The 25,974-nt window shown below is 36.1% G+C and overlaps 1 protein-coding gene across 2 annotated transcripts in view; it reads left to right on the top strand.

The window, feature by feature from the left end:
- Positions 1-25,974, top strand: part of ARHGEF12 (Rho guanine nucleotide exchange factor 12) — a 167,569-nt gene that overhangs the window by 99,695 nt on the left and 41,900 nt on the right. For both annotated transcript variants that reach the window (XM_027563464.1, XM_027563463.1), the window contains 11 exons: positions 4,595-4,693; positions 5,387-5,436; positions 7,865-7,922; positions 10,418-10,596; positions 11,898-11,975; positions 12,167-12,286; positions 13,777-13,917; positions 19,321-19,395; positions 21,439-21,531; positions 23,121-23,231; positions 23,512-23,610. In XM_027563464.1, coding sequence (XP_027419265.1) covers positions 4,595-4,693; positions 5,387-5,436; positions 7,865-7,922; positions 10,418-10,596; positions 11,898-11,975; positions 12,167-12,286; positions 13,777-13,917; positions 19,321-19,395; positions 21,439-21,531; positions 23,121-23,231; positions 23,512-23,610 — 1,103 coding nt within the window. The remainder of the gene's footprint in view (positions 1-4,594; positions 4,694-5,386; positions 5,437-7,864; positions 7,923-10,417; positions 10,597-11,897; positions 11,976-12,166; positions 12,287-13,776; positions 13,918-19,320; positions 19,396-21,438; positions 21,532-23,120; positions 23,232-23,511; positions 23,611-25,974) is intronic.

The raw sequence follows: 25,974 nt of genomic DNA, 5'->3' as shown, positions 1-25,974 counted from the left end.
AAGTTGAACAGTACTATGAAGACCTACAAGACCTTTTAGAACTAACACCCAAAAAAGATGTCCTTTTCATTATAGGGGACTGGAATGCAAAAGTAGGAAGTCAAGAAACACCTGGAGTAACAGGCAAATTTGGCCTTGGAATACGGAATGAAGCAGGGCAAAGACTAATAGAGTTCTGCCAAGAGAACGCACTGGTCATAGCAAACACCCTATTCCAACAACACAAGAGAAGACTCTACACATGGACATCACCAGATGGTCAACACCAAAATCAGATTGATTATATTCTTTGCAGCCAAAGATGTAGAAGCTCTATACAGTCAGCAAAAACAAGACTGGGAGCTGACTGTAGCTCAGATCATGAACTCCTTGTTGCCAAATTCAGACTTAAATTGAAGAAAATAGGGAAAACCACTAGACCATTCACGTATGTCCTAAACCAAATCCCTTATGACTAACAGTGGAAGTGATAATGAAGTAGAATAGTGGATAGTGAAGTGGAAGTGAAATAGATTTAAGGGACTAGATGTGATAGACAGAGTGCCGGATGAACTATGGATGAACTATGGAATGAGGTTCGTGACATTGTACAAGAGACAGGGATCAAGACCATCCCCAAGAAAAAGAAATGCAAAAAGCAAAATGGCTGTCTGAGGAGGCCTTACAAATAGCTGTGCAGAAGAGAAGCAAAAAGCAAAGGAGAAAAAGGAAAGATATACCCATTTGAATGCAGAGTTCCAAAGAATAGCAAGGAGAGATAAGAAAGACTTCCTCAGAGATCAGTGCAAAGAAATAGAGGAAAACAATAGAATGGGAAAGACTAGAGATCTCTTCAAGAAAATTAGAGATATCAAGAGAACATTTCAAGCAACGATGGGCTCGATAAAGCACAGAAATGGTATGGACCTAACAGAAGCAGAGGATATTAAGAAGAGGTGGCAAGAATGCACAGAAGAACTGTACAAAAAAGATCTTCAAGACCCAGATAATCATGATGGTGTGATCACTCGCCTAGAGCCAGACATCCTGGAATGTGAAGTCAAGTGGGCCTTAGAAAGCATCACTACGAACAAAGCTAGTGGAGGTGATGGAATTCCAGTTGAGCTATTGGCAAATCCTAAAAGATGATGCTGTGAAAGTGCTGCTCTCAATATGCCAGCAAATTTGGAAAACTCAGCAGTGGCCACAGGACTGGAAAAGGTCAGTTTTCATTCCAATCCCAAAGAAAGGCAATGCCAAAGAATGCTCAAACTACCGCACAATTGCACTCATCTCACATGCTAGTAAAGTAATGCTCAAAATTCTCCAAGCCAGGCTTCAGCAGTATGTGAACCATGAACTTCCTGATGTTCAAGCTGGTTTTAGGAAAGGCAGAGGAACCAGAGATCAAATTGCCAACATCTGCTGGATCATCGAAAAAGCAAGAGAGTTCCAGAAAAACATCTATTTCTGCTTTATTGACTATGCCAAAGCCTTTGACTGTGTGGATCACAATAAACTGTGGAAAATTCTGAAAGAAATGGGAATACCAGACCACCTGACCTGCAGCTTGAGAAACCTGTACACAGGTCAGGAGGCAACAGTTAGAACTGGACATGGAACAACAGACTGGATCCAAATAGGAAAAGGAGTATGTCAAGACTGTATATTGTCACCCTGCTTATTTAACTTATATGCAGAGCACATTATGAGAAACGCTGGGCTGGAGGAAGCACAAGCTGGAATCAAGATTACTGGGAGAAATATCAGTAAGCTCAGATATGCTGATGACACTACCCTTATGACAGAAAGTGAAGAAGAATTAAAGAGCCTCTTGATGAAAGTGAAAGAGGAGAGTGAAAAAGTTGGCTTAAAGCTCAACATTCAGAAAACTTAAGATCATGGCATCTGGTCCCATCACTTCATGGGAAATAGATGGGGAAACAGTGGAAATAGTGTCAGACTTTATTTTTTGGGGCTTCAAAATCACTGCAGATGGTGATTGCAGCCATGAAATTAAAAGATGCTTACTCCTTGGAAGGAAAGTTATGACCAGCCTAGACAGCACATTGAAAAGCAGACATTACTTTGTCAACAAAGGTTCGTCTGGTCAAGGCTATGGTTTTTCCAGTGGTCATGTATGGATGTGAGTTGGATTATAAAGAAAGCTGAGCACCGAAGAATTGATGCTTTTGAACTGTGGTGTTGGAGAAGACTCTTGAGAGTCCCTTGGACTGCAAGGAGATCCAACCAGTCCATCCTAAAGGAGATCAGTCCTGGGTGTTCGTTAGAAGGACTGATGTTGAAACTGAAACTCCAATACTTTGGCCACCTGATGTGAAGAGCTGACTCGTTTGAAAAGACCCTGATGCTGGGAAAGATTGAGGGCAGGAGGAGAAGGGGATGACAGAGGATGAGATGGTTGGATGGCATCACTGACTCAATGGACATGGGTTTGGGTAGACTGTGAGTTGGAGATGGATAGGGAGGCCTGGGGTGCTGGGGTTCATGGGGTCGCAAAGAGTCGGACGTGACTGAGCAACGGAACTGAGTTGTTTCTAGTTTTTCACTCTTAATGAGGAAACTTGCTGAGAACATTTTTTTTTTTTTTACCAGTCTTTATGTGGACATGAGTTTTCATTCCTCATAGGAGTGAAGATGTTGGGGCATGTGTAATTATATGCTTACCTTTTTAAGAAATTCCCACCATCTAACATTCCCACCAGCATTGTATAAGAGTTCCAGTTGTTCCGCACCCTTTCTGGTGCTTGGTATTACCTGTCTTTTCATTTTTAGCCATTGGTTAATATATAGTGGTGTCTCATTGTGTTTTAACTTGCATTTTCATGAAGACAGCAGATGTGAGTACCGTACCTTTGCATGTGCTTATTGGCCACTGATGCATCTTTGTGTGTGATGTGTTTCTTCAAATCTTTTGTCTCTTTAAAATATGTCTTCCATTACTGGATTGTAAAGTTGTTTTTAAAATAAGAATCTGGATACAAGTGCTTTATCAGTATTTGTATTACAAATGTTTTCTCCCAGTCTGTGGCTTGCTTTTTCATTTTCTTATTACTGTCTTTAGGAAAGCAATTATTTAAAATTTTGAATCCAGTTTGCTGGGTTTTTCTTTATGATTGGTGCATTTTGCATCCTGAAAGATCTCTGCCTATCCTAAGGTCTTGAAGATTTGTTCCTGTGTGTTCTTATGAAAAGTTTTAGCTTTTATCTTAAGGTTCATGGTTTGTTGTCAGTTAATAAATTAAGGTTTAAGATTCCTCTTTTCCGTTTAGGGATCCAGTTATTCTAGTTTGTCATCTGTAGCAGGGTCATGTGTGCTGTGCTTAGTCACTCAGTTGTGTCCGACTCTGCAATCCCATGGACTGTAGCCTGCCAGGCTTCTCTGTCCAATGGGATTTTCCAGGCAAGAATACTGGAATGGGTTACCATGCCGTCCTCCAAGGGATCTTCCCAACCCAGGGATCTAACCCAGGTCTCCCTCATCTCAAGCAGTTTCTTTACCGTGTGAGCCACTTGGGAAGCTCATAACTTGTGTCATTTCATTTATAGCAAGAAATATGCATGTATATTCATTAACATGCAGTCTTTAGCACTTCCTTTGTTTTGTACACCAAAGTTATTTAAAAGATCATACCTCTGTATAAAAACCTTAATTTTGAAGTAGTTTTTATTTGCTAATCATCATTATACTTGTGTTATTTTTATATATTGTTTTTACATATTCATTTTTGGTGAAGCATTTAGAGTCAGTAAAGCTGGAAGTATATATTAAACCTTTGACTAACACAGAGTTCAGGATCTCCCGATCTTGCTCTATGATAAAAACAGCCCTGGGCACTAATCAGGGTTCTGTTTTATCCCTGTTCCTTTGGTTGTGGTCTTCTTTCTCTCACCTTACCTTGACAATTTTTGTTTGCTGTTTAACTGGAAGGAAAACAAATTTCTCTGTAGCAATCAGGTAAGTATATGAAAGAAATCAAAGAGCTGGTTAAGTTCACAAGTTCTTTTATCTTTTCTACTGTCTTTTCATTATTTCTGTAAGCCAAAGTGTTTCTTTCCGTTAGACTTTTCAGAAGAGCCACAGGTGCTCTCTAAGCATTCCTTCCTTTTTAATAGTCTGCTTTTCTGAATATGTTTTTTTGAGAGTAATACTGAACTTCTCTAGAGTGTACCATGGGCTGCTGCTAGCGTAATGTCCCAGAATGTTCGATTGTCTTGGGTTTAAATACCATTTAGAGCACTTAAAAACACAACAAAGTGGGGGTAGAATTTTATATTACAAATAAATTGCATAGACTTGAATGGGCTTCTGTCTGTCTCCTCTCTAATACTTTACCTTTTCCAGTTCGCCTTAGCTATTTTTAATCCTGGAGCAATCCTACATTTCCTTTGAGAAACCAATATATATGACTCTGTGATATTCTTGTGTGTGTTTTGCTTACGGGGTTAGTGCTCTTTATTTTTAAATGGGTTTCATGTGCTGCCTTGTGTTTCTCCAGGTAGAATGCAGTTTATTACTAATAATATGATTATTGACTTTTTTTCCCCTCTGTTTTCTCTTCCCTTCTCTCTTTATCCTGTGGTTCTCGTGCAGGTCTTGTTCAGCGTTGTGTGATCATCCAGAAGGATGACAATGGATTTGGGCTGACGGTCAGTGGAGACAATCCAGTGTTCGTACAGTCTGTCAAAGAAGGCAAGGCATTTTTAAAAAAAAACAGTCTTGTCACTGGGAGCAAACAGAGTAAGAATAGAAAAGCTTAAATAATGTCTATTGCTTAGAATAAAATAATTGCATAATTATAGGTCATATGGCCTTACTGTACTAGATTTGTCTTTAGTGTTATAGGCATGAATTTATCCCAGTTGATTTCCTTTTGTATTTTATGGAAAGAAAAAAGTTCTTGTATGTTTTAGAAAAATCACATGACCCTTTCGTCATGATACTTTAAGCATCATCACTTATAGAAGTTTTTATAATTTTTTTTCTTCATGGCACCAGAGATATTTAGGTAGTGACAGATTAAAGAAATGGTCGTAGGCTCAAAAATATCTGTCTTTTCCCCTCAAATGACTATAATATCTTATACTACTGCAATATTACCATATATTGAATACTTTATTTTAGTTGCTGTAATTTGAGGGAGGTACTTTGGTACTTTTTAATCTCCATTTTACAGGGGATATTGAGTCTTAGAGTGAAAAAAAAAAAACAAACGTAAAATCTGACCATGGTCACCCAGCTAGTGAGTGGCAGAAGCAGGAGTTGGACCTTGTCTGTCTGACTTTACAATCCATGTTTTTCACTGTTTTGTTACATGCTTCTCTTTTGAGAAGATTGTCAGTGAATGTAAATGAATTACATTTTAAGAATTAATTTCTGTTACAGATGGAGCAGCCATGCGGGCTGGAGTACAGACAGGTGATCGAATCATCAAGGTAAGGAAAAGACTGTTAGGAAATTTATGGTAGAAATATAAGGCAGCATATATTAGCCATATTTTAACTTTTTAGCTTGAATTTTTATTAAAAGCTGCACATTATAGGGTGATGGATTTATTGACTATAAAAATTTATTTCATTTATCTTAATGTTACCCTTTACTGAAAAGCATAATACAAGTTTTGAATAAATAGAGTCATGTGTGTTCTTGGGCAGGAGAGTAGCTCACTGTTGTAAAGACCTTAGTTCTCCAAGTTAATCTCTTAGCAAGAAATTCTCATCATAATGTATTAATAAATTTGGGAGGTGTGCCATTCCTTGTCAGACTTCCAAATGATTATTTCTTCTAAACAAATTTTGCAAAAGTATTATGGGAAGAGGTAAGTGGGAGGTGAGATGGTATAGATTAATTCAAAGCAAGTGACTATAGTATAAATATGGATCTATCTGTGGAACACAATAGAGGGTCCAGAAACAGGCCTTGAGTTTTGATCAGTAGAGTAAGTATGGATTCAGTTCAGTTCAGTTCAGTTCAGTCGCTCAGTCGTGTCCGACTGTTTGTGAGCCCATGAATCGCAGCACGCCAGGCCTCCCGATTAGTCACTAATTATTAGGCAACTGACTAATGTGATTACTTAAAATCAAATTACTGTACAGGAAAAGACATAACATATTTACAAAGAACTATCTGGAAATAAATATTTGAAATATATTATAGAATATAATATACTATAAAGAACACTTTTAAATTACTAACAAAAGAATAGTCTAATAGAAAGATGGGCAAAGAATTTATCAGACAGTTCCCCAGCGTAATTGAAATAAATAATATATCAATGAGGATATGTCCAATCTCATTGATAGCAAAGAAGTAGAAATTAAATGATAGGTAAAAATATATTTGCTTGTCAGGAATTTTAAAGACTGCTAATACACATTTGATATAGTTTGGGAATCTACTCTTACAAACTTGTGAATATAAATTAGGTAAAACCTATTTGGATGGAAATTTGTGAATAGATATCAAAAGTTACATATTTTTAGAAAGTATATAAACTTTGACCACAGTCTTGCTTTAGGGACTTATCTAAGGAAATGGTGTTCAAATGTGAGGTGATATGTATATAGGAAAATTTACTTAAGCTTTATCACGTTGAAAACTTGTAAGCAATCTAAATATGCATAAGCTGAGGGCTAGAGAAATAAATTGAAGAAGAAGATGGCAACCCACTCCAGTATTCTTGCCTGGAGAGCCCCAGGGACGGAGGAGCCTGGTGGGCTGCCATCTATGGGGTTGCACAGTCGGACACGACTGAAGCGACTTAGCAGCAGCAGAGAAGTAAATTGCATTACATCTCTAGCTCTTAAAAAGAGTAGATTAGGTCTATTTGTACCTATATTGAAAGGCATCCATAATACAATAAAACAGTATTTTTTTTATTTGCAGAAAAAGACAGTTATAATGTGTGTGTATGCTTGTCTGATATTAGAATAGCATCTCAAAGATTAAGCATCATGCTTAATAGTGATCGTCTCTGGTGGGCATGACAAGTGTACTTTTGCTTCGATTTTATATACTGATAAATTTGAACTTGTAAAAATTAGTATTACTTGCCTCAGAAAAAATAATGTTAATATTAGATCCATGTTTGATATTTTTACTTTAATTTCTCTGGCTTAGTGGAAATTGTGGAGAACACTTCCTACATTTAGCCTGCCTGAAAATTTAATTTTCTCTGTAAAGATTAGGTCATGATCAGAAAACAAAAGGTAAATTGAATATTATTGTAGAATATTGGTTATTCATCTTTTGAAAAATGTATTATGCTTTTGGAAAACCAATGAATTTGCAATTAAAAGCATAAAGAGCTTTTCTATTTGCAAGCGTTCTTCACTGTGAAGGATTTGTGTATCTGTTGCATAGTATATTTATCATTTTTCATGGTGAATAAGTTATAATGTCCTTTAAAGCAAGGCCTTTTTTGGTGCTCAAGTTCATTTTGTTGCTGAGTATACGTTATAGAGGACTTCCCTGGTGGTGCTAGTGGTAAAGATACTGCCTGCCAGTGCAGGAGACATAAGAGACAGGGGTTTGATCCCTGGGTCGGGAAGATCCCCTGGAGGAGGACATGGCAACCCACTCCAGTCTTGTTGCCTTGATCTCATGGACAGAGTAGTCTGGCGGGCTGCAGTCCATAGGGTCACACAGTCAGATATGACTGAAGTGACTTTGCTTGCATGCACACACATATACCTTGTAGAATAGTGGTAAAAGTGAATATTGAACCAGATATATACACGTTTTTATGTAGGCCTGTTTACTATATTATAATTGGTTGTATTGTGTATAACAATTCCTAAAGTCAGTTTATCCATTGTCTCAATTAGAATGTATCTGACACACACTGTTTTCATTTTTTTATAGGTGAATGGAACTCTGGTGACTCATTCAAACCATTTGGAAGTGGTGAAGCTAATCAAATGTAAGTGAATGTTATTCTCAGTTTTGTTTTCTGAAACCCTTAAAGCAAAGATCAGCAAACATTTTCTGCAACAGGCCAGATAGTAATTTTTTTAGGCTTTGTGGGCCAGATAGTTTGCCACTTGACTCTCATTATAGTGTAAAAGTAGGCATAGACAATCCATCAGTGAATGGACATGGCTGTGTTTCAGTAAAACTTTATTTGCCAGAATAATCTGTGGGTTGAATTTAGTCCCTTGGCTGGAGTTTACTGACCCCTATGTTAAAGTCTGAGGTGAAAATTCTTAACTTACTAATAACTATCTTTAGTCCCTGGTGGCTCAGACAGAAAAGAATCCACCTGCAATACAGGAGATGCAGCTTTGGTCCCTCAGTTGGAAATAGCTACCCACTCTAGTCTTCTTGCCGGGAGAATTGCTGTGGACAGAGGAGACTGGCGGGCCACAGTCCATGGGGTCACAAAGAGTGACTAACACTCACTGTTTTTCACTTCATCTTTAGTCCACTTCATATATATGGCTGATTATAATGTCCTTGTCATTCTTGGTTATATTGAAAACATTTGAAAGAAATGGATGAGTTGACCTGAAAGAGAATAGGTTAGAAAATCAGACACAATGGTTCGAAGAACTGAAATGGAACTTGAAGTAACATAATCATATTCTCTCAGATAAGCAAATGATTAAATAATCCAGGGGAGTGATGTTCTCTTGGAAATCCCCAGGGTTAAGAATTTATAATCTGCTCTATCAGACTATTCCACAGGATAGTAGGCTACAGTTAAGAGACAGGTGTTTGTGGCCAAGCAGAAATACTACTTCTTTATTTAATATTACTTCTTTTTGGTAAGTGGACATCTTTAAAATAAATTTAATACACTGGAATCTTTCTTGGCCTTATTATTGCTTAGATAAAGTAACCCATGAATTCCTTTACCTTTTCATCAGAGTACTAGTGCTCTAAATCTGTCACTTTGTTCTTAGTGTTTAACTTCAGTACATTTTAAAAAGAAATGGGAAGATCAGAATTAGAAGACCTCATACTTGAATAAATTTGATTACTTAGTTAATGAGACTGTGACTTTTTTATGGACAATACAAATATGCACTAAATAAATATATGTTTATTTAGTGCATATTTGTATATAGTATTATTTAGTACATATTTATGTACTAAATAAATACATATATACATATAAATTTACGACATGGTAAATTTTTATGTACTATATAAATATGATTTATGATAATAAATATATGCCTGGTAACTGTGTTCCAATATCAGTTTTACTTAAATCCTTGGACTATAGCAGTAGATTACTTATCCAATAACAAGAGCCTAGCTGAAAACTCAAAATAAGCATAAAACAGTCTAAGTATTGAAAACAGATATAAATTTGAAATGCCTAAACCCTGTGTACTATACTTGTAGTAGAGTTCCCTCATGTCCTGCTCTTCAGTGCAGATTCTGGACATGATAAAAGTGATTTCAAATCAAACCAGTTTAAAAATATCCAAAGAAGGAAAGGGAAGAACCAGGAAGCTTTGAAAGACAAACATGGATAAGTCAACAAGATACATCAGATGACTTTGTGACAGTCACAAAGTGTTTTTGATTGAAAAACTTTAAAAGTGTATATACTTAAAGTCTCCCCAGTATCACAGCATTAATGACTAAGTGTAAAAAAAAATTTTTTTTTGGAACTTGAAACACTGAAATAGTTGCCATTGAGTTTCATGGAAGAGTAAGTGGAAAGAAACACTATGAAATACAATTTAAAGTATAAGAGAAAGGTTCTGTCATTAAAGATCAGTTATCTAGAAAAGTTATTTATTTGGAAAGTGTTTTTTTATTCTAGATAAATAATGAATATCTGTTGTTGAGTCTCTGGTTATGGGTAACTTGGCTTTCTATAGTTTTTTCCCCTGTAAAATACTCAATTTGTCTTTTCCTCCAAATTTTTAAAATTAAAACTTAGTACTTTTCTGTTGTGGCTTTTTTTTTTTTCCTCTTTTTTTTTGTGGGGTTTTTTTTTTGTCACACTGATTTTTTAAAGTTAATTTAAAATTGCATCATTACAGAGTTAGTTAAGCCTTGCTTAATTAGTATCATCTTAATATGGTGATTTTTTAAATTTCCATTTGAGAAATTGAGCATAGCCATTAGATGGTTGATAACAACTCATTCATATCTAAATTTAAAAAAATTATTGGTGTCATAAATCTTACTTGCTTTTAAGTAATATCCGATCTTATGAGTAATAATTTGTTATCTGAAAATCGCATTGTTCTTTTAGATCTGTAGGGGAGTCATAAAAGAGAAATAACAGATTGGATTCTTCTTCTGTGGAGAAATGATTAGCCAGCAGATGATGAAACTTTCTCACATAACTAGATATTTTAGAACTATCAAAGATTAAGTAGTAAAATGCTGTAAAATTTTTTTGACAATGTTATTTTCCCTTTCCTCCCCTTTCTGCCATCTCTCTCCTGGAAGCTGGTTCCTATGTAGCTCTCACTGTTCAGGGACGCCCCCCTGGGTCGCCCCAGATTCCACTTGCTGATTCTGAAGTAGAGCCATCAGTCACTGGACATATGTCTCCCATCATGACATCCCCCCATTCACCTGGTGCATCTGGGAATATGGAGAGAATTACTAGTCCTGTGCTCATGGGGGTAAGCGTGGGAAAATGTCTCTGTAAATGTCGTTATATAATGAATGATGCCTTTGCTTTATGTTAAGAGTTTCAAAGTGTAAGATTCTAGAAAATAATTTGCTGCTGATAAAAAATTATATAATGATTGGAATGATTGCACAATATTGGGATGGCAGATTTAATTCAAGTATTTAACACTTACATCTACAAAACAGTGTACCTCCCACAAAAATACAATTAAGATATCTGTGGTCAAGGTCCTTTGTCTTCTTAGAATATATATTCTAAGAGGAAAGGGGTTTTTTGTTCATTATGTTTCCCCAGAGTCTGCAATATTGCTTGGCATATAGTGCTAGATACTTAATAAACCTTTGTTGTTTGAGATTGAATAAAGGGTATGCAGGTAATTATACTACAAAGGCAGGATGTTGACATTATTAGAAGGAAAATATTAAATTCTGTGAGGTTTCAAAGCAGGGAGAAAGCACATCCAGTTGCGATAAGGAAGGAGTTTATGGAAAGCTGTTATTTGAAATGAGCTTTGAAGAACAGTTAACATTCAAGTGGTGGCAGTGGAGGTCAGGGGGAGGAAGGCAACCCGGGTAGAGAGAGTAGGATAAACAAAGGTAAAGAGCCAAGAAAGCATCAAGTATTGGGGAGAAATAGCCAGAATTTTTGTTTGGCTGGTGCTTGTTAAAGATTTATACGGTAGGAGATGAGCTTGGAAAAGTAAGACTATGTATTTTGAAGAGTCTCAACAATGAAGCTAATTTACATGTAACTGGATCATTAAGGATATATTACATATTTTTTGACTGATGTGATTATAGCAAGATTTTAGGAAGACTAATTTGATAAAATATCATAGGGTTATAAAACTGTGAGAAATGGCAGGAGATGTATTAGGGAGTGGTCTTAATATTTCAGGTAGGAAATACTGGGAATTTGAGCCATGCAAGGGATTTGATAGTAAAGATCCAAGGGAGGGCAAAGTATAAGATACTATTCTTACATTTAAGTCAACTTCATTTCTCCAACTGATATTAACATTTAGTGTTTTTTGAATGTGATATTAACATTTTAGTGTTTTTTATCAAAAGTGAAATAGAAAGGTTGAAATTTCCCTATAACCTTTTATCTTCAGTGTCATATCTGAAAGCTTGGTGTCATAACCACCGGAAATAAAGAAAATCCTGATAGGTATTGAAAATTGGAGCTGAAATGTAACATCGTATGACTCATTTTCAATACATATTTTAGCTTCACTTTCCTTGTGTTGGTTCTTGGTTTTTTTTGTTTGTTTGTTTTTTCTTTTTCTAGGAAGAAAACAATGTGGTTCATAACCAGAAAGTAGAAATTCTGAGAAAAATGTTACAGAAAGAACAGGAACGGCTTCAGGTACTAAGTTAGAAATGGGGCTATTTACAGGCCAGTAAAAACATGAGTGGGCATAGTTGAGTTGGTACTTATCATAATCAGACACTATTGATAATCAGTGCCATCAGCTATTTTATTGATTAAGAATGGACTTTTCAGATATTTTCTTGACGTAAGTAGTTAATTCTTGAAATATTTTTATAACTTTTCAGCTATTGCAGGAAGACTACAACCGAACACCTGCTCAGAGATTGCTAAAAGAGATCCAAGAGGCCAAGAAACACATTCCTCAGCTGCAAGAGCAGTTATCCAAAGCCACAGGCTCTGCTCAGGTAACATCACTGTTAAAAGTGCTGCGCGCCATTTTGCCGGAGAATTTTCTTCTGGGAATGTGTCAGACGGTATTACAGTTAGCCCTTTTAAAAGTTATTTTTTCTAGTATAGGCCAACAGGATGTCCTGTGTAGGATGTTACAGAAATAATGGTCAACTAAAAAAAATGCGAAAAAAAAGAAATGTAGGCCTCTGATTGTTTGGTCATGATATCATACTTCTTTGTTCCACAGTAATTTTAGAATGAATTGAGTGTTTTTGCTTTGATACGACAAATTACTGAAATGTATTTAAATACATGTATTTCCATTTTGAGGTTTATTCTGCCATTTGAAAACAGACCGGCAATTATATTTTAAGTAGGGATATATAATTTTTCATACTTAATCTGCAAAACAACCCTCTGAGATTAGATATTACTGTTGTTTCCCCGCATTTTACATAAACACTTAAAGAAAACTTGGATAAGTTAAATAACTTGTCTGTGGTCATGTAGCTAAATGGAACATGGAACTGGAATTTAAACTCAGTCTGATGAATTTAAAACACATTCATGTTCTTAATGACTATATTTTAAATTTAAAAATAGATTAGCTATATAGGTGTAAGTTATGAGGATGATAGTCTCATTAGAAGAATAGCTCAGCATTGTATGTCAACCAGATTTATATTCTGTAATGTTTAGATTTGGTATATGGAGCAATGAGTAAAAGCTGCTTATTTGTTATTCTTCATGAGTTAGGTCTGTAGCTTCACACAGCAATCATCTATCCTAATCTGCTCGTTTTAAAGTTAAAAAAAATCATGCCATGGTTGAGAAACCTTGGTTAAATGACTCATACAAGATCACACATTTTTAAGGCCTCTTGACTTCCGGGTTCAGTGTACTTTTCATTACACATTTTTTTTTTTTTCTTTTAGTTCCATTAGCTATATGAAGTTTTGAGTATTCTGCCTTAGTAGTAATTGACATAAGTAATGTTTTATGTTGTTGTTACTACTGAGCAAAGACAGCAATCTTACTCGGTTCCAAGAGTAAAACTGTGGTTCCTAATTTAAAAGCTTATAATAGTTTGCAGTAGAGCATTGCGTCCCAGAATTGGCAATTTATTGAAGTTGTAAAGTGTTGGAAGGCAATTAACCACAAGTTATAGTGTCATAATCTTTATTAACAGGCAGGGAATATTAATTACATAAGTTAAACTATTTTATCTTTTTGCTTTTATTTGGAAGTTTGAATATTTATTCTCTTTATTGAAATATCACTTTCCCTGTCTTCAAGGTCATGCCATTTTAGAACCACAGCATTAATAGTTATTTATGCCTTTGACTTTTAGAACTTTTAGTGATTCTTGATCACATCAAACTGGCCAACTTTTTACAGTCTCCATTGAGGTTGCAGTGTGACTCTGTTTCTTTATGCGGTCAATAACGAAAGAGTTTTTTTGTTGTTGTTTGTTTTTAATGTATGTGTGCCTAATCTGTTTTAGGATGGAGCTGTAGTTACATCCTCCAAGCCGCTAGCTGACGGGCTAGCAGTGGGTGAAGGAGAAGCAGATCCTGGTGATGGGCTAGGCAGACTTGACTGTGGCAGCGGAGACGCTTCTCGGCCCGGTAGTGACAGTGCTGATGTGAGTGTTCTGCACTTGTATTTTGGTGTTTTTCTCTACAGCCCCACTTCCAGATTTGATTGTAAGTTATAGGAACTACAGGCATTCTTTTTACTTTCTTTTTATCGCCATCATCTTTTAAATTAATTAATTTATTTTAATTGGAGGCTAATTACTTTACAATATTGTAGTGGTTTTTGCCATACACTGAGATGAATCAGCCATGGGTGTACATGTGCCCCCCATCCTGAACCCCTCCTCCCACCTCCCTCCCCATCCCATCCCTCAGGGTCACCATCATCTTTAATATAGCAATTTGATGAGCAGAAATTCTGGACCCTGTTGTATATGAGCTTTTAATTCCAGAGTTCACTTTTTCCCCTGGACACCATTGCCAAATGTTTCTTTTAAGGAGATGGAATTTCCCAGCAGGCGTCTTGTTTGTGGGTAGAGAAGTTAATAATGCCGGTGCTTTCTTACTGAACCGAGAGGCCAACTGTTGATATCTTTAAGAGCATGTTAATATTCCATTTGTGGTCAGAGTGACTCAGTCTCGAATCATGGGGCACTTTGCCATTTCAAAGAGGAAAAGCCTTAGTCCTCTTAGACTTCAGCTAATAGCCCATGTTTAGTAATTCTTTCTTGGTTAACCCAAAAATTGCCAGATGAACATGGATAGCTGTTAAGATGATAAGAAAGAGCACATGTATACCTGTGATGGATTCATTTTGATATTTGGCAAAACTAATACAATTATGTCAAGTTTAAAAATAAAATAAAATTAAAAAAAAAAAAGAAAATATTTTAAGCTGAATATGATGTAGTGTCACAGTTATATGAATACTTAAGTGTTATATGCTCAGCAATACTTTGTAAGTAGTATGCAGTAATAGGAATAATTACTTCAAAATAGATCACCCTTCTTAAAAATGATGAAGAAAATAATCTGTTGTAAGTCAGTGTTTTTTTCCAACGTGGGTCATAAAATCAGTTTAGTGGGTTGGGGCCAGTATTTTTTTTTTTAAAAAAGAATAGAATAAGAAATAAGAGTGCTTTGCATGTAAAGGAGGTAAGTGTTACTTTTTGTGACTTTTGTTGTATACACACATGCACACATTGTGTGCATTTGTACACATGTATAGCTGTGTGTGTATGTGCACACGTTGGTTAATAATGTAAAATTTCTCATAGTAGAGGTTGTAAAAAAAAAAAAAAAAATTGAAAGCCACTTGTCTAAGCCACCACCATTTAGGGTATCTTGATGCTTAGGCCCAGTGACTCAGTTCCTCGTGCAAGGAAGATTTGAGGATATTTTTATTTTGAAAGATACTAATAGGAGTATTATGATTAGATAGGCTAATTATCTTGATGATAGATTTCAATTTTGCCTCAAGAAAAGAATTATAGTAGCTTACATTTATTGAGCATATGTATTAATACCATCAGCTATAATAGGTGTTATACATTTTTTATCTTAGTTAATTCTCAGAACAGCCTGATGAAGTAGTACTATTGTTATTACTTAAACAAAAGGAAAAACTGAGGCCAAAGCGAGTTAGCTAACTTGCCAAACTTACTCAGCTAGTAAGTGATTGCCTCTACCTAATTTCAAAATACCAGCACTCAAAGGCTCCAAGGTCTGAAAATGCATTATATTTTGGGAGAGCAGTGAAAATTTTACAGGTGTACTAGGATTATATTAATGCTAAAATGGCTGGAGTTGATCTTACAAGCAAAGTCTTGAGTTCAAGTTATAACTTGTTCTAGCAGTGCTGCTTCTGGGAATCCTCACATTTCTTCTGTTTGATTCAGTGCTGCATCTCCTCTCTGATTGCATGGCTTATCTCTCCCATTAGATGTTTCTAGTGGTAGATGTTTCTAAGTTTAGATGTCTCTAAAGCAACACACCATCATATTTGACTTTATATCTCTGAAGACAATGAGATTGTAGGAACTCAGAACAAGTGATGGAAATGAAAAATTTGAATTTTATCTTATTTACAGAAATGTTAACCATAAAATCTGTGGCTTAGAAATATCACTTTATGAAATACAGAGTGAATTGGCAAGTGTAGAAACAGGCAGTCCAGTGAATTCAGACTGTTCGACATGTGTCTGGTGTCTAATTGGTCTTTGAACAAGAGTGAATGAGTAGAGTTTGGGCTGTATCTTGCATGCAGAAGAGAGGCACAGCCAGAAACATGTCCTTGTCGAAAACGAAGTAAATAGACAGGGAGATCAGTAAGAAAAGACGACTACTTGGCTTAAGAGGAACTTGACAAATGTGTGTTAAATGGCTGATAAATTGTCACCATCTATTGAATACCTACTTTGTGACAGTAGTTGTACCTAATGCTTTACAGTTACTCTTTTTAACTCTCATAGTGATCTTAAAAAAGCAAATGTCACCATTTTATAGATGAGGCAATTGAGGCCAAATAAGTGGATGCTGTGGAAATCCACATGTGAGGCAATACAGTGAAGACTACTCACTGAACATGTAACAAACTCATGTTGTTCCTACAGGTGTCTTTTTGAAGCTAGAGATTTGCTGCTTTTAGCTTATGGATTTCAGTGTTTGTTTCAGTTGTACTATATTAAGATTATAGGAACCAATCAATGCCTTACATTTTTTCCATTTTCTGCTCCTTTTTATAAAATAACCTCCTTATGGTGTTTGTGATATCATTAGCATTGTGAAATTCCCTGCTCTTCCTCACCTCAGAGAAGGCTTTAAAGAATACTCACATGCCCATGGATGTACTTCTCATAAGAGAAGCTCAGTTCAGTTCAGTCGTGTCTGACTCTCTGACCCCATGGACTGCAGCATGTCAGGCTCCCCTGTCCATCACCAACTCCCAGAGTTTGCTCAAACTCCTGTCCATCAAGTTGGTTATGCCACCCAGCCATCTCATCCTCTGTCATCCCCTTATCCTCCTGCCTTCAATCTTTCCCAGCATCAGGTCCTTTTCTAAAGAGTCAGTTCTTCACACTGGGTGGCCAAAGTATTGGAGCTTGAGCTTCAGCATCAGTCCTTCCAGTGAATATTCAGGACTGATTTCCTTTGATCGCAAATTATCATCGAAAACTTAGAGCGTTTGCCTCTTTGATTTTCATTTTGCAGCTGATGTTTAATTTAAAAGTTACTTTGAGGAATTTCTCTGGTGATCAGTGGTTAAGAATCCGCCTGCCAATGCAAGGGACACAGGTTTCATCCCTGGTGCAGGAACTAAGCCCCCACATGCTGCAAGGCAGTTAACCCGTGTGCCACAACTACCGAGCCCAGACTCTAGAGCCTGCGTGCCACAGCTCCTGAGCCCACAAACCACAGCTGCTGAAGCCTGTGTGCCTAGAGGCCATGCTGCACAACGGGAGAAGCCACCGCAGTGAGAAGCCTGCTCGCCTCAGTTAGAGAGAAGGCCCCACACACAACTAAAGAGAGCCCACGAGCAGCGTCAAAGACCTAGTGCAGCCAAAAATAAATAAATAAATAATTTAAAAAACAACAAACTTACTCAAAAATAGACTAAGATAATAAACTCCCGCATGTACCTAATCACCCAGCTCAGAGTCATCAACAAGTGCTTAAACTTACTTTTGTCTGTATTCCTTCATTCCTCGTACTCTCCATATACTGGATATTTTAAAGTAAATCCAAGGTATTATTTCATTAACATGCGTCTTTGGGAGGAAAAAAAGACTTAAGTTAGAGCCATAGTAGCATTATCAAATCTTCATTAATATTTTCTTAACATGCAATGTGATTAGCCTAATAGTCTTATAATAATCTTTTTACAGTAGGTTTATTTGAGGCAGGATCCAGTCAACAGCTTCAGTCTTTGGTTGATAAATCTCTTAATTTATGATAGTTCCTTCCTCTTTTTTTTTCTTACTATTTTTTTTGTTAAACTGGGTCATATGTCCAATAGAACTACCCACATTCTAATTGTATTTTCATGGAGGTGTTAAGCATATTCATCTGGTATATATTTCCTGAAAATTGATAGTAAGATCTAGAGTCTTGAAAAGATTAAGGATTGAAGGTTGTTGTTTGGCAAGAACAATTCATGGGTGGTACTGTGTATATCCTGTTACACCACATTAGGAGGAGAATGTCTGGTTGTCTTTTTACAATTGTTAAGTTTGTATAAGGTATGCAGATTAAATCAGCATAATTCCTTCCTTATAAATTTCTCCACTAAGTTTTTATCTGATGTTTTTACTTCCATTGATAGCAAAAATGCCTGCATCCATTATTTAATAAGGGATTTCAAAATGGTATAATTTTGTCATTCGTCCTATATTCATTAAATGGAATTATTTTATAAAGAATTTTCCCTTCTAGCTTTTAAGTTGCTGTAAAATGTAGCTTATACGGGAAATTCAAGACAAATATTTGATTATTTTCCCTTACGTATCTGTTTTCAGAAGAATTGGTGCCTGACATACTCTGAAGGTCACTAAATGTGGGGATGTTTGCACATATGTGTGTAGATGTGTAATATTTTGAATTCACAGATTTTTAACCTGTTTCTTACTGCATTTCAGTCCATTACAGTCATTTTTCTTTTTGATACTTATTAAATTGTCCCTTTTGAGGGGACTAGTGTGTTCTTTCTCAAGTTGTCTTCTGTGTCCTTTTGACATGACTCCCCAGTAACATAGGTTTCTTTCTTTTTGGTGTGATAAGATTATTCTAGCTTGATCTGTCCTACCTCTTAACCTAGAGTCATCCATTTCTCCCAGGTGGGGCTTATATTTGAAATTACTGTTCTCTGTCTCTCATACACATTATATATACAGATAGCATATATCTTCTGTATAGGCATTCACACAAAAATCTCTTGCATCTCATTTTCAGCTGCTCTGAAGAATGGCTCCCATTGCTTGGAGTGTTCCTCATCTGCCAGAATTGAAGCTTTGTGTATCATAGAGTGTGTATTTTACATTAAGTCATCCCAAACATACCATGTAAATTTTGTAAGAATCCATAAATCAGTTTACATAAGGTAGGAACAGAAAAATAGAAGCTCATTTTCCTTCATATAAGTAGGCAGAAATGCTTTTAACTTGGATAGAAAGAATAGTTTGGGACAGAGGGATTTAGAGGAAGTAGAGTTTGATTTTGACTTAATGAGCTTGAAATATGTAATATATCTGATTAGAATTATTTGATAGACATTAACCCTCAAGCCTGAAGATGAAATTATTTTATCAACATAAGACTTAAAAGCCTAATGAATAAGTGACTTCCCAAAGTCAGGTAAAAAATAGCAGAGCCAAATATTATATGAAAGATATTTAATAGTCACAAACACAAATGTGACATTCAGAACATTATTCTTTCACATTGCTTTTTCTTATCTCCGTTGGTGGGCCTGTTGAAATGAACACGTCGGTTTTTGTTTTTTTTATTTTCATTAGAGTCCCAAGAGTGGCTTGAAAGAGAGGATTTATCTAGAGGAAAACCCAGAAAAAAGTGAAGCAATTCAGGACACTGTGAGTATGAAATCAATGAAATGATAGTGACTTTCCTTATACTTCAATGACAGACATAACTGATGTGTGTGTGTGTGTGTGTGTAATTTGGAGAAAAAGCTTAAACTTATTAAAGAAATTTAATAAAGATTGGAAAATAGCTGCTACATAGTATTATTATGTGGTTAAATTTTTTTATAGTAAAATACAAATAAATAAAATATACAATTTAACCATTTTTAAATTCATTTTGTCATTAAGTTAGATTCACATCATTATGCAACCATCAGCACATCTATCTCTCAAACTTTTTCACCTTCCCCAGCTGTAACTTGGTGTCCACGAACTTCCATTATCTCCTCTCTCCAGCCCTGGCAAACACCATTCTACTTTCTGTCCCTTCGAATCTGACTAGGAACCGCATAATAAGTAGAATATATATTTGTCCTTTTGTGGCCAGCTGATTTCACTGAGCATAATGTCTTCAAGTTTGATCAGTGACTTAGCATGTAGCAGAATTTCCTTCCTTTTTAAGGCTGAATAATAATCCATTGTGTGTATATACCACATTTGGTTTATCCATTCATTCATCAGTGAACACTTGGGTGGTTTTCCTTCTGGCTGTCATGAATAATGCTACTCTGAACATGGATGTATAAATAAATACCCATTTAAGTTCTTCCTTCAGTTCTTTTGAGTATATAATCAGAAATGGAGTTGCTAGATCTTGTAAATCCCTAATTGAATATTTTTAGCATTCTGATTTTATTTTTTAAGATTAGGACTTGTATAAAGTTTTATAGTAAAAGATTTAATAGCATATTATGATTCATCTGTTATTAGCAACATAAGGACTGTTGAAAAATCAGAAACCTCAAGTCTGCTGTAAAATGAAAAGTTGTCTCACTAATACTCTAAACAAATAAAATTTCTGCTTCACCTCATTTTTAAAAAAATATTAAAGCCTTGTGGTTTAAAAAGCAAGAGTACAGAAAGGCAGAATCAAGTTTAGGCAATGCAAATACTTAGAGTTGCAACACACTTAATGAAGAAAAACTGCAGCTGTGTGTTTATTAGTCACTTAATTTATAGCTTGTGGGTCCATGTACATAGTTGCAGCTGTAACTGCTGTGCAGATAACTCCCATGTCACCATAGCCTCACTCCCTTTGCTCAACCCCAGATCCTACAGCATTCAACTGCTGTCAGGTTTGAGCCAAACTCAGTTTTTTTCATATTTGTTCCAAATTTACTATTTCTTCTAGTACTATATGGTCTTCCATTTCTGTATTTGTGGTATTCAAATATCCCATACTTTTTGCATTATATACTAATGTTCCAACACTCCCCTTTTCATGCCAAATCCAAATGTGTAAGGGAGTGAGGGCTGCCAGCCTACAATTTATTTTACAATCTTGTTACCGTCATTTCTATAGCAGTGTTTGTGTGATTACTTGAATATTTTATTGCATTATGCCAATGATTTTCAACCAGGAATGATTTTGTCCCTCAGGGCACATTTGGCAAGGTCTGGAAACATTTTTGATTGTCATGGCCGGGAGGCTGCTCCTGGCATCTTGTGGGTGGGCAGTGGCCAAGTATGCCACTCCGGACCCTACAGTGCATAGGACAGCCCCCACAACGAAGAATCATCTGGCCCAAAATGTCAACAGTGCCATTTTTCCTTTGTCCTGTGGCCTTCGTTCACTGTTAAAAATTGTAACTGTTTGTGTAAGCCAGCTTAATTTCTTTCTGTAACAAGGTCTAGATATATATGAAACAATAAATGAAGCCTACAGACAGGGATTAGAACCAGATAAACAAGGGTGTATAAACAGAGGATGTTTATTATTTCTAGGGGAAATGTTTTCTCCCCCTCCCCCTGACCAAGAAACAATCAATACTGGAAAATTTGAGAACCACTTTGAAAATAAAGTACCTAAAGAAAAGGAAAAGAAATCCAGTCAGTTTAGTGAACCATGTCTTTTTGATAGTTTGGCTTTATTCTGTCTCTGAAATTGACCACCAGGCAATTTTTCTGTTCCTTCTCTATGAATGTTTCCAGGACACTCAGTCGCTTGTTGGGAGTCCCTCTACCCGTGTGGCACCTCATATTATTGGAGCAGAAGACGATGACTTTGGTAGTGAACATGAACAGGTGATGACTTTTTCTTTCTAAAAACCAAATTATTAATTTTCTAAGATGTTTGATTTATTGCAAAAATGAACAGTTTCTGGAGATTGAAATTATATTGATAAAGATTTGAAGCTCATTAGAACTAAGATTAATTGTTTACTTGTTTGGGTTAATTGCTTATTTTAGCTTTGACCAATAGAAATGGCCTTGCTCTTGAAGCTGATAAGAAGTCATTGATTTTTACCTACGTATTTTATCTTGGGAGAAGGGGGATGTTCTTATAAATTTTTAAAAAATTTTCAAATTCTGGTTGTTTATTGATGGTATATAGGAATGTGATTGGCTTTATTCTTGTCCTTGTTAGTAAGCTCATGTGATCTTTTAGTAAACTAACTACTTCAAAGAGGTTTTTAAAATTAACTTTTTAAGATTTTTCTATGTAAATAACTGACAGTTTTTATTTGCTTGTTTCCCAGTGTTTATCTTTTATTTCTTGTTATTACCTTTACTGCGCTGGTTAGGATTTCCAGTATGAGGCTGAATCACTGTGGTGAGACAGGGCATCCTGGCCTTCCTGGCCTTATCCTCAATCTTAGGAAGAATGCATTCAGTCATTTATTATTAATATGATGTTAGCCATAGATACTTTTTTTTTAATTGAGGAAGTTTCCTTCTATTTTTAGTTTGATAGGAGTTTTATCATGAATAGATGTTGAATTTTGTTGAATGACTGAGATCATCAGATGTTGTTATTAAATTTACATTACATTAATATAATTTATGTGGAACTACATATCATGGTAAATTACATTAATTGGTGTTATTAGCATTTTGAAACAGATATTCCTGTTTCATTCCTGGGAGAAACCCCAGTTGGTCATAATTTATTTTCCTTTTTCCAGTATTATTGGATTCAGTCCTATTATTTTGCTGAGGATTTTTGTGTGTGTGTTTATGGGGGATAGTAGTCTGTAGTTTTCTTTTTTTGTAATATCTTTGGTTTTGATAGTTGGTTGATGCTGAGCTCTTAGATCTGAGTTGAGAAGTCTTAGTCCTCTTATATTTTCTGAAAGAGATTGTGCAGAATGGGTGTTACTTGTTTAGATTAACTTACATGATTCTAGGTTAAGGTCAGCTCTGGCTGCTTTCTGTGTTCATTGCCGTTTGGAAACATACAAGTATTCTAGGAGTTGTGTTATTTAAAATCACACAACTCCATTTCCTACCACCGTCTCTTTGATTAGCCTAAAAGGAAGACGCCTATTTTGTTATTAGGCAAAAAGCCTCCCTTTACATTTTTAGAAGTGTTATTAACCTGTTTTTTTGTGTGTGTACTGACTTGTAGACCTGTGAGCTCTTTGATAATTATATTCTGGATTTGCATTCTCCCAGGATGGTCTTTCTTCCAACCTGTTCCCAAGAGATTATTTTCAGAGGAAGAGATTCCATAGCCTATGTTGTTTATAATAAATTCTAGTGAAGTTTTTTTAAACCTTGAATTTTTTAGGAAAGGTCAAAGTGAAATTGGGATAGTCATATTTAACTGACCTGACATGACATTTTGCATTTATGTGTTGGTGTTACTAATGTATATTTACTTACTTTTCTAGATCAATGGGCAGTGCAGCTGTTTTCAGAGCATTGAACTGCTAAAATCTCGCCCTGCTCACTTGGCTGTCTTCTTACACCATGTAGTTTCCCAGTTTGACCCTGCAACATTGGTAATGTATTTCATGATTTAGCCAGTTTAGAGTTCTTAATTGATTCAAATACCGTGAAACTTTTCAGTTTTAGCAAGATGGGTAGATAGACTTCTGCCAGTTTTCTAAATTAGATATGAAAGATGATTAAAATGTTACTAATTTATTTTTCAAAGGCTTGGTTATATGGTAATAACTGCATTGTTCATGGTGACCTACTTGTTTCAGACATTTCTACTCAACGAGGATCTAGCAGATTACATTTTTCTTGATTTCTTCCCCATTTCTTTCTCTACTACAGCTCTGTTATCTCTATTCAGACCTATATAAACAGACCAATTCCAAGGAGACCCGTCGTGTCTTCCTTGAGTTCCATCAGTTCTTCCTGGATCGATCTGCTGTAAGTTACCAAGTTAATATATTACAGTCTTTGCTTCAGTATACTGAATTACTGGCCTCCTACTTCTGGTCTTCCCTCCCGTGTTTTTGGACTTGATTGTGCTTTCTGACGTCTGTATTATATCTCAATTATTGACTACTCATGACTGTTTTTTTTTTTTTATCATTTCTAAGTTAATTATAGGTATATAAATTCTCACAAAAGGTTTTAAGGGATATATATGTATATATATAGGTTTATATATATGCATATTTAGGATAAGGGAATGAAAAAGAATACAATATATATGTGTATATATAAATATACATATATATTTAAGATCCAAAGGTTAGTACTTGTATAATTGGACTCTGGTTGGCCTCTTTGAAGTTTGGAGGCCCAGTTTAACTAAAAAGGGATGGAAAAGATCTTACTCATATAAATGATGGTAGATAATAGTAGTGTTTTATTTTACCAATAGAAATCTTAATAAGGTTTTTAAACTAATGCGTTTTATTATTATGCTTGCTCTAGGATAAATAACAGCCCTTAATACGTCTCTGATAATCATGCTGCATGTCTCTAGTCCTTTCATATTTGCAGTTCTCTTATTTGACTGTTTCACACCTTCTCTCTTTTTAAACTCTCCATCAATTCCTCTCCTGTTCTTTTCTCAAGAACTGATGACCTTGCTGTTTTTTTTTTTTTTTCTTTGAGAAATTTAAAGCATATAGAAGATAACTTCTTCCAGAGGTGTCACCCTATCTCTGTCATACCATATGCTTGACCTTCTCTCCTGATGTGATGATATGTAGGAATTTTTCTGCTTTTGGTTCAAGACTACCTCTTCGCCTATTTATCCAGATCGTGCTTTCTTATACCTACTCAAAGATGGTACTCTAGCAAACGTACCCCTTCTCTCTTGCATCATCAGTTCTTTTGTTTTCTACTGAATCAGCCCTATTAGCGTGCAGACATGGTTATTTCTCCCATCTTAAACAAACTCACACAGAAACATTTTGGCTCCCCCTCTTCCTCCAGGACTTGCCCTATATTCTTTGTATTTTATTACAAAGCTACCTCTACATCTCAGTTCAGTTCAGTCGCTCAGTCGTGTCTGACTCTTTGCGACCCCATGAATCGCAGCACACCAGGCTTCCCTGTCCATCACCAACTCCCGGAGTTCACTCAGACTCATGTCCATCGAGTCGGTGATGCCATCCAGCCATCTCATCCTCTGTCGTCCCCTTCTTCTTCTGCCCCCAATCCCTCCCACCATCAGAGTCTTTTCCACTCTTCGCATGAGGTGGCCAAAGAATTGGAGTTTCAGCTTAAGCCTCACTCTTTCCAATGAACACCCAGGACTGATCTCCTTTAGGATGAACTGGTTGGATCTCCTTGCAGTCCAAGGGACTCTCAAGAGTCTTCTCCAACATCGCAGTTCAAAAGCATCAATTCTTCGGTGCTCAGCTTTCTTCACAGTCCAACTCTCACATCCATACATGACCACTGAAAAAACCATAGCCTTGACTAGACGGACCTATGTTGGCAAAGTAATATCTCTGCTTTTCAATATGCTGTCTAGGCTGGTCATAACTTTCCTTCCAAGGAGTAAGCGTCTTTTAATTTCATGGCTGCAATCACCATCTGCAGTGATTTTGAAGCCCCCCAAAATAAAGTCTGACACTGTTTCCACTGTTTCCCCATCTATTTCCCATGAAGTGATGGGACTGGATGCCATGTTCTTAGTTTTCTGAATGTTGAGCTTTAAGCCAACTTTTTCACTCTCCTCTTTCACTTTCATCAAGAGGCTTTTTTAGTTCCTCTTCACTTTCTGCCATAAGGCTGGTATCATCTGCATATCTGAGGTTATTGATATTTCTCCCAGCAGTCTTGATTCCAGCTTGTGCTTCTGCCAGCCCAGCGTTTCTCATGATGTACTCTTCATATAAGTTAAATAAGCAGGGTGACAATATACAGCCTTGACGTACTCCTTTTCCTATTTGGAACCAGTCTGTTGTTCCATGTCCAGTTCTAACTGTTGCTTCCTAACCTGCATATAGGTTTCTCAAGAGGCAGGTCAGGTGGTCTGGTATTCCCATCTCTTTCAGACTTTTCCACAGTTTATTGTGATCCACACAATCAAAGGCTTTGGCATAGTCAATAAAGCAGAGATAGATGTTTTTCTGGAACTCTCTTGCTTTTTTGATGATCTAGCGGATGTTGGCAATTTGAACTCTGGTTCCTCTGTCTTTTTAAAACCAACTTGAACATCTAGAAGTTCATGATTCATGTACTGCTGAAGCCTTGCTTGGAGAATTTTGAGCATTACTTTACTAGCGTGTGAGATGAGTGCAATTGTGCGGTAGTTTGAGCATTCTTTGG

The sequence above is a fragment of the Bos indicus x Bos taurus genome, chromosome 15 (assembly GCF_003369695.1).
Source record: "Bos indicus x Bos taurus breed Angus x Brahman F1 hybrid chromosome 15, Bos_hybrid_MaternalHap_v2.0, whole genome shotgun sequence".
Lineage (NCBI taxonomy): Eukaryota > Metazoa > Chordata > Mammalia > Artiodactyla > Bovidae > Bos > Bos indicus x Bos taurus.
Note: the sequence above shows the minus strand (reverse complement) of the source record. Positions and strands in the feature narration are given on the sequence as shown.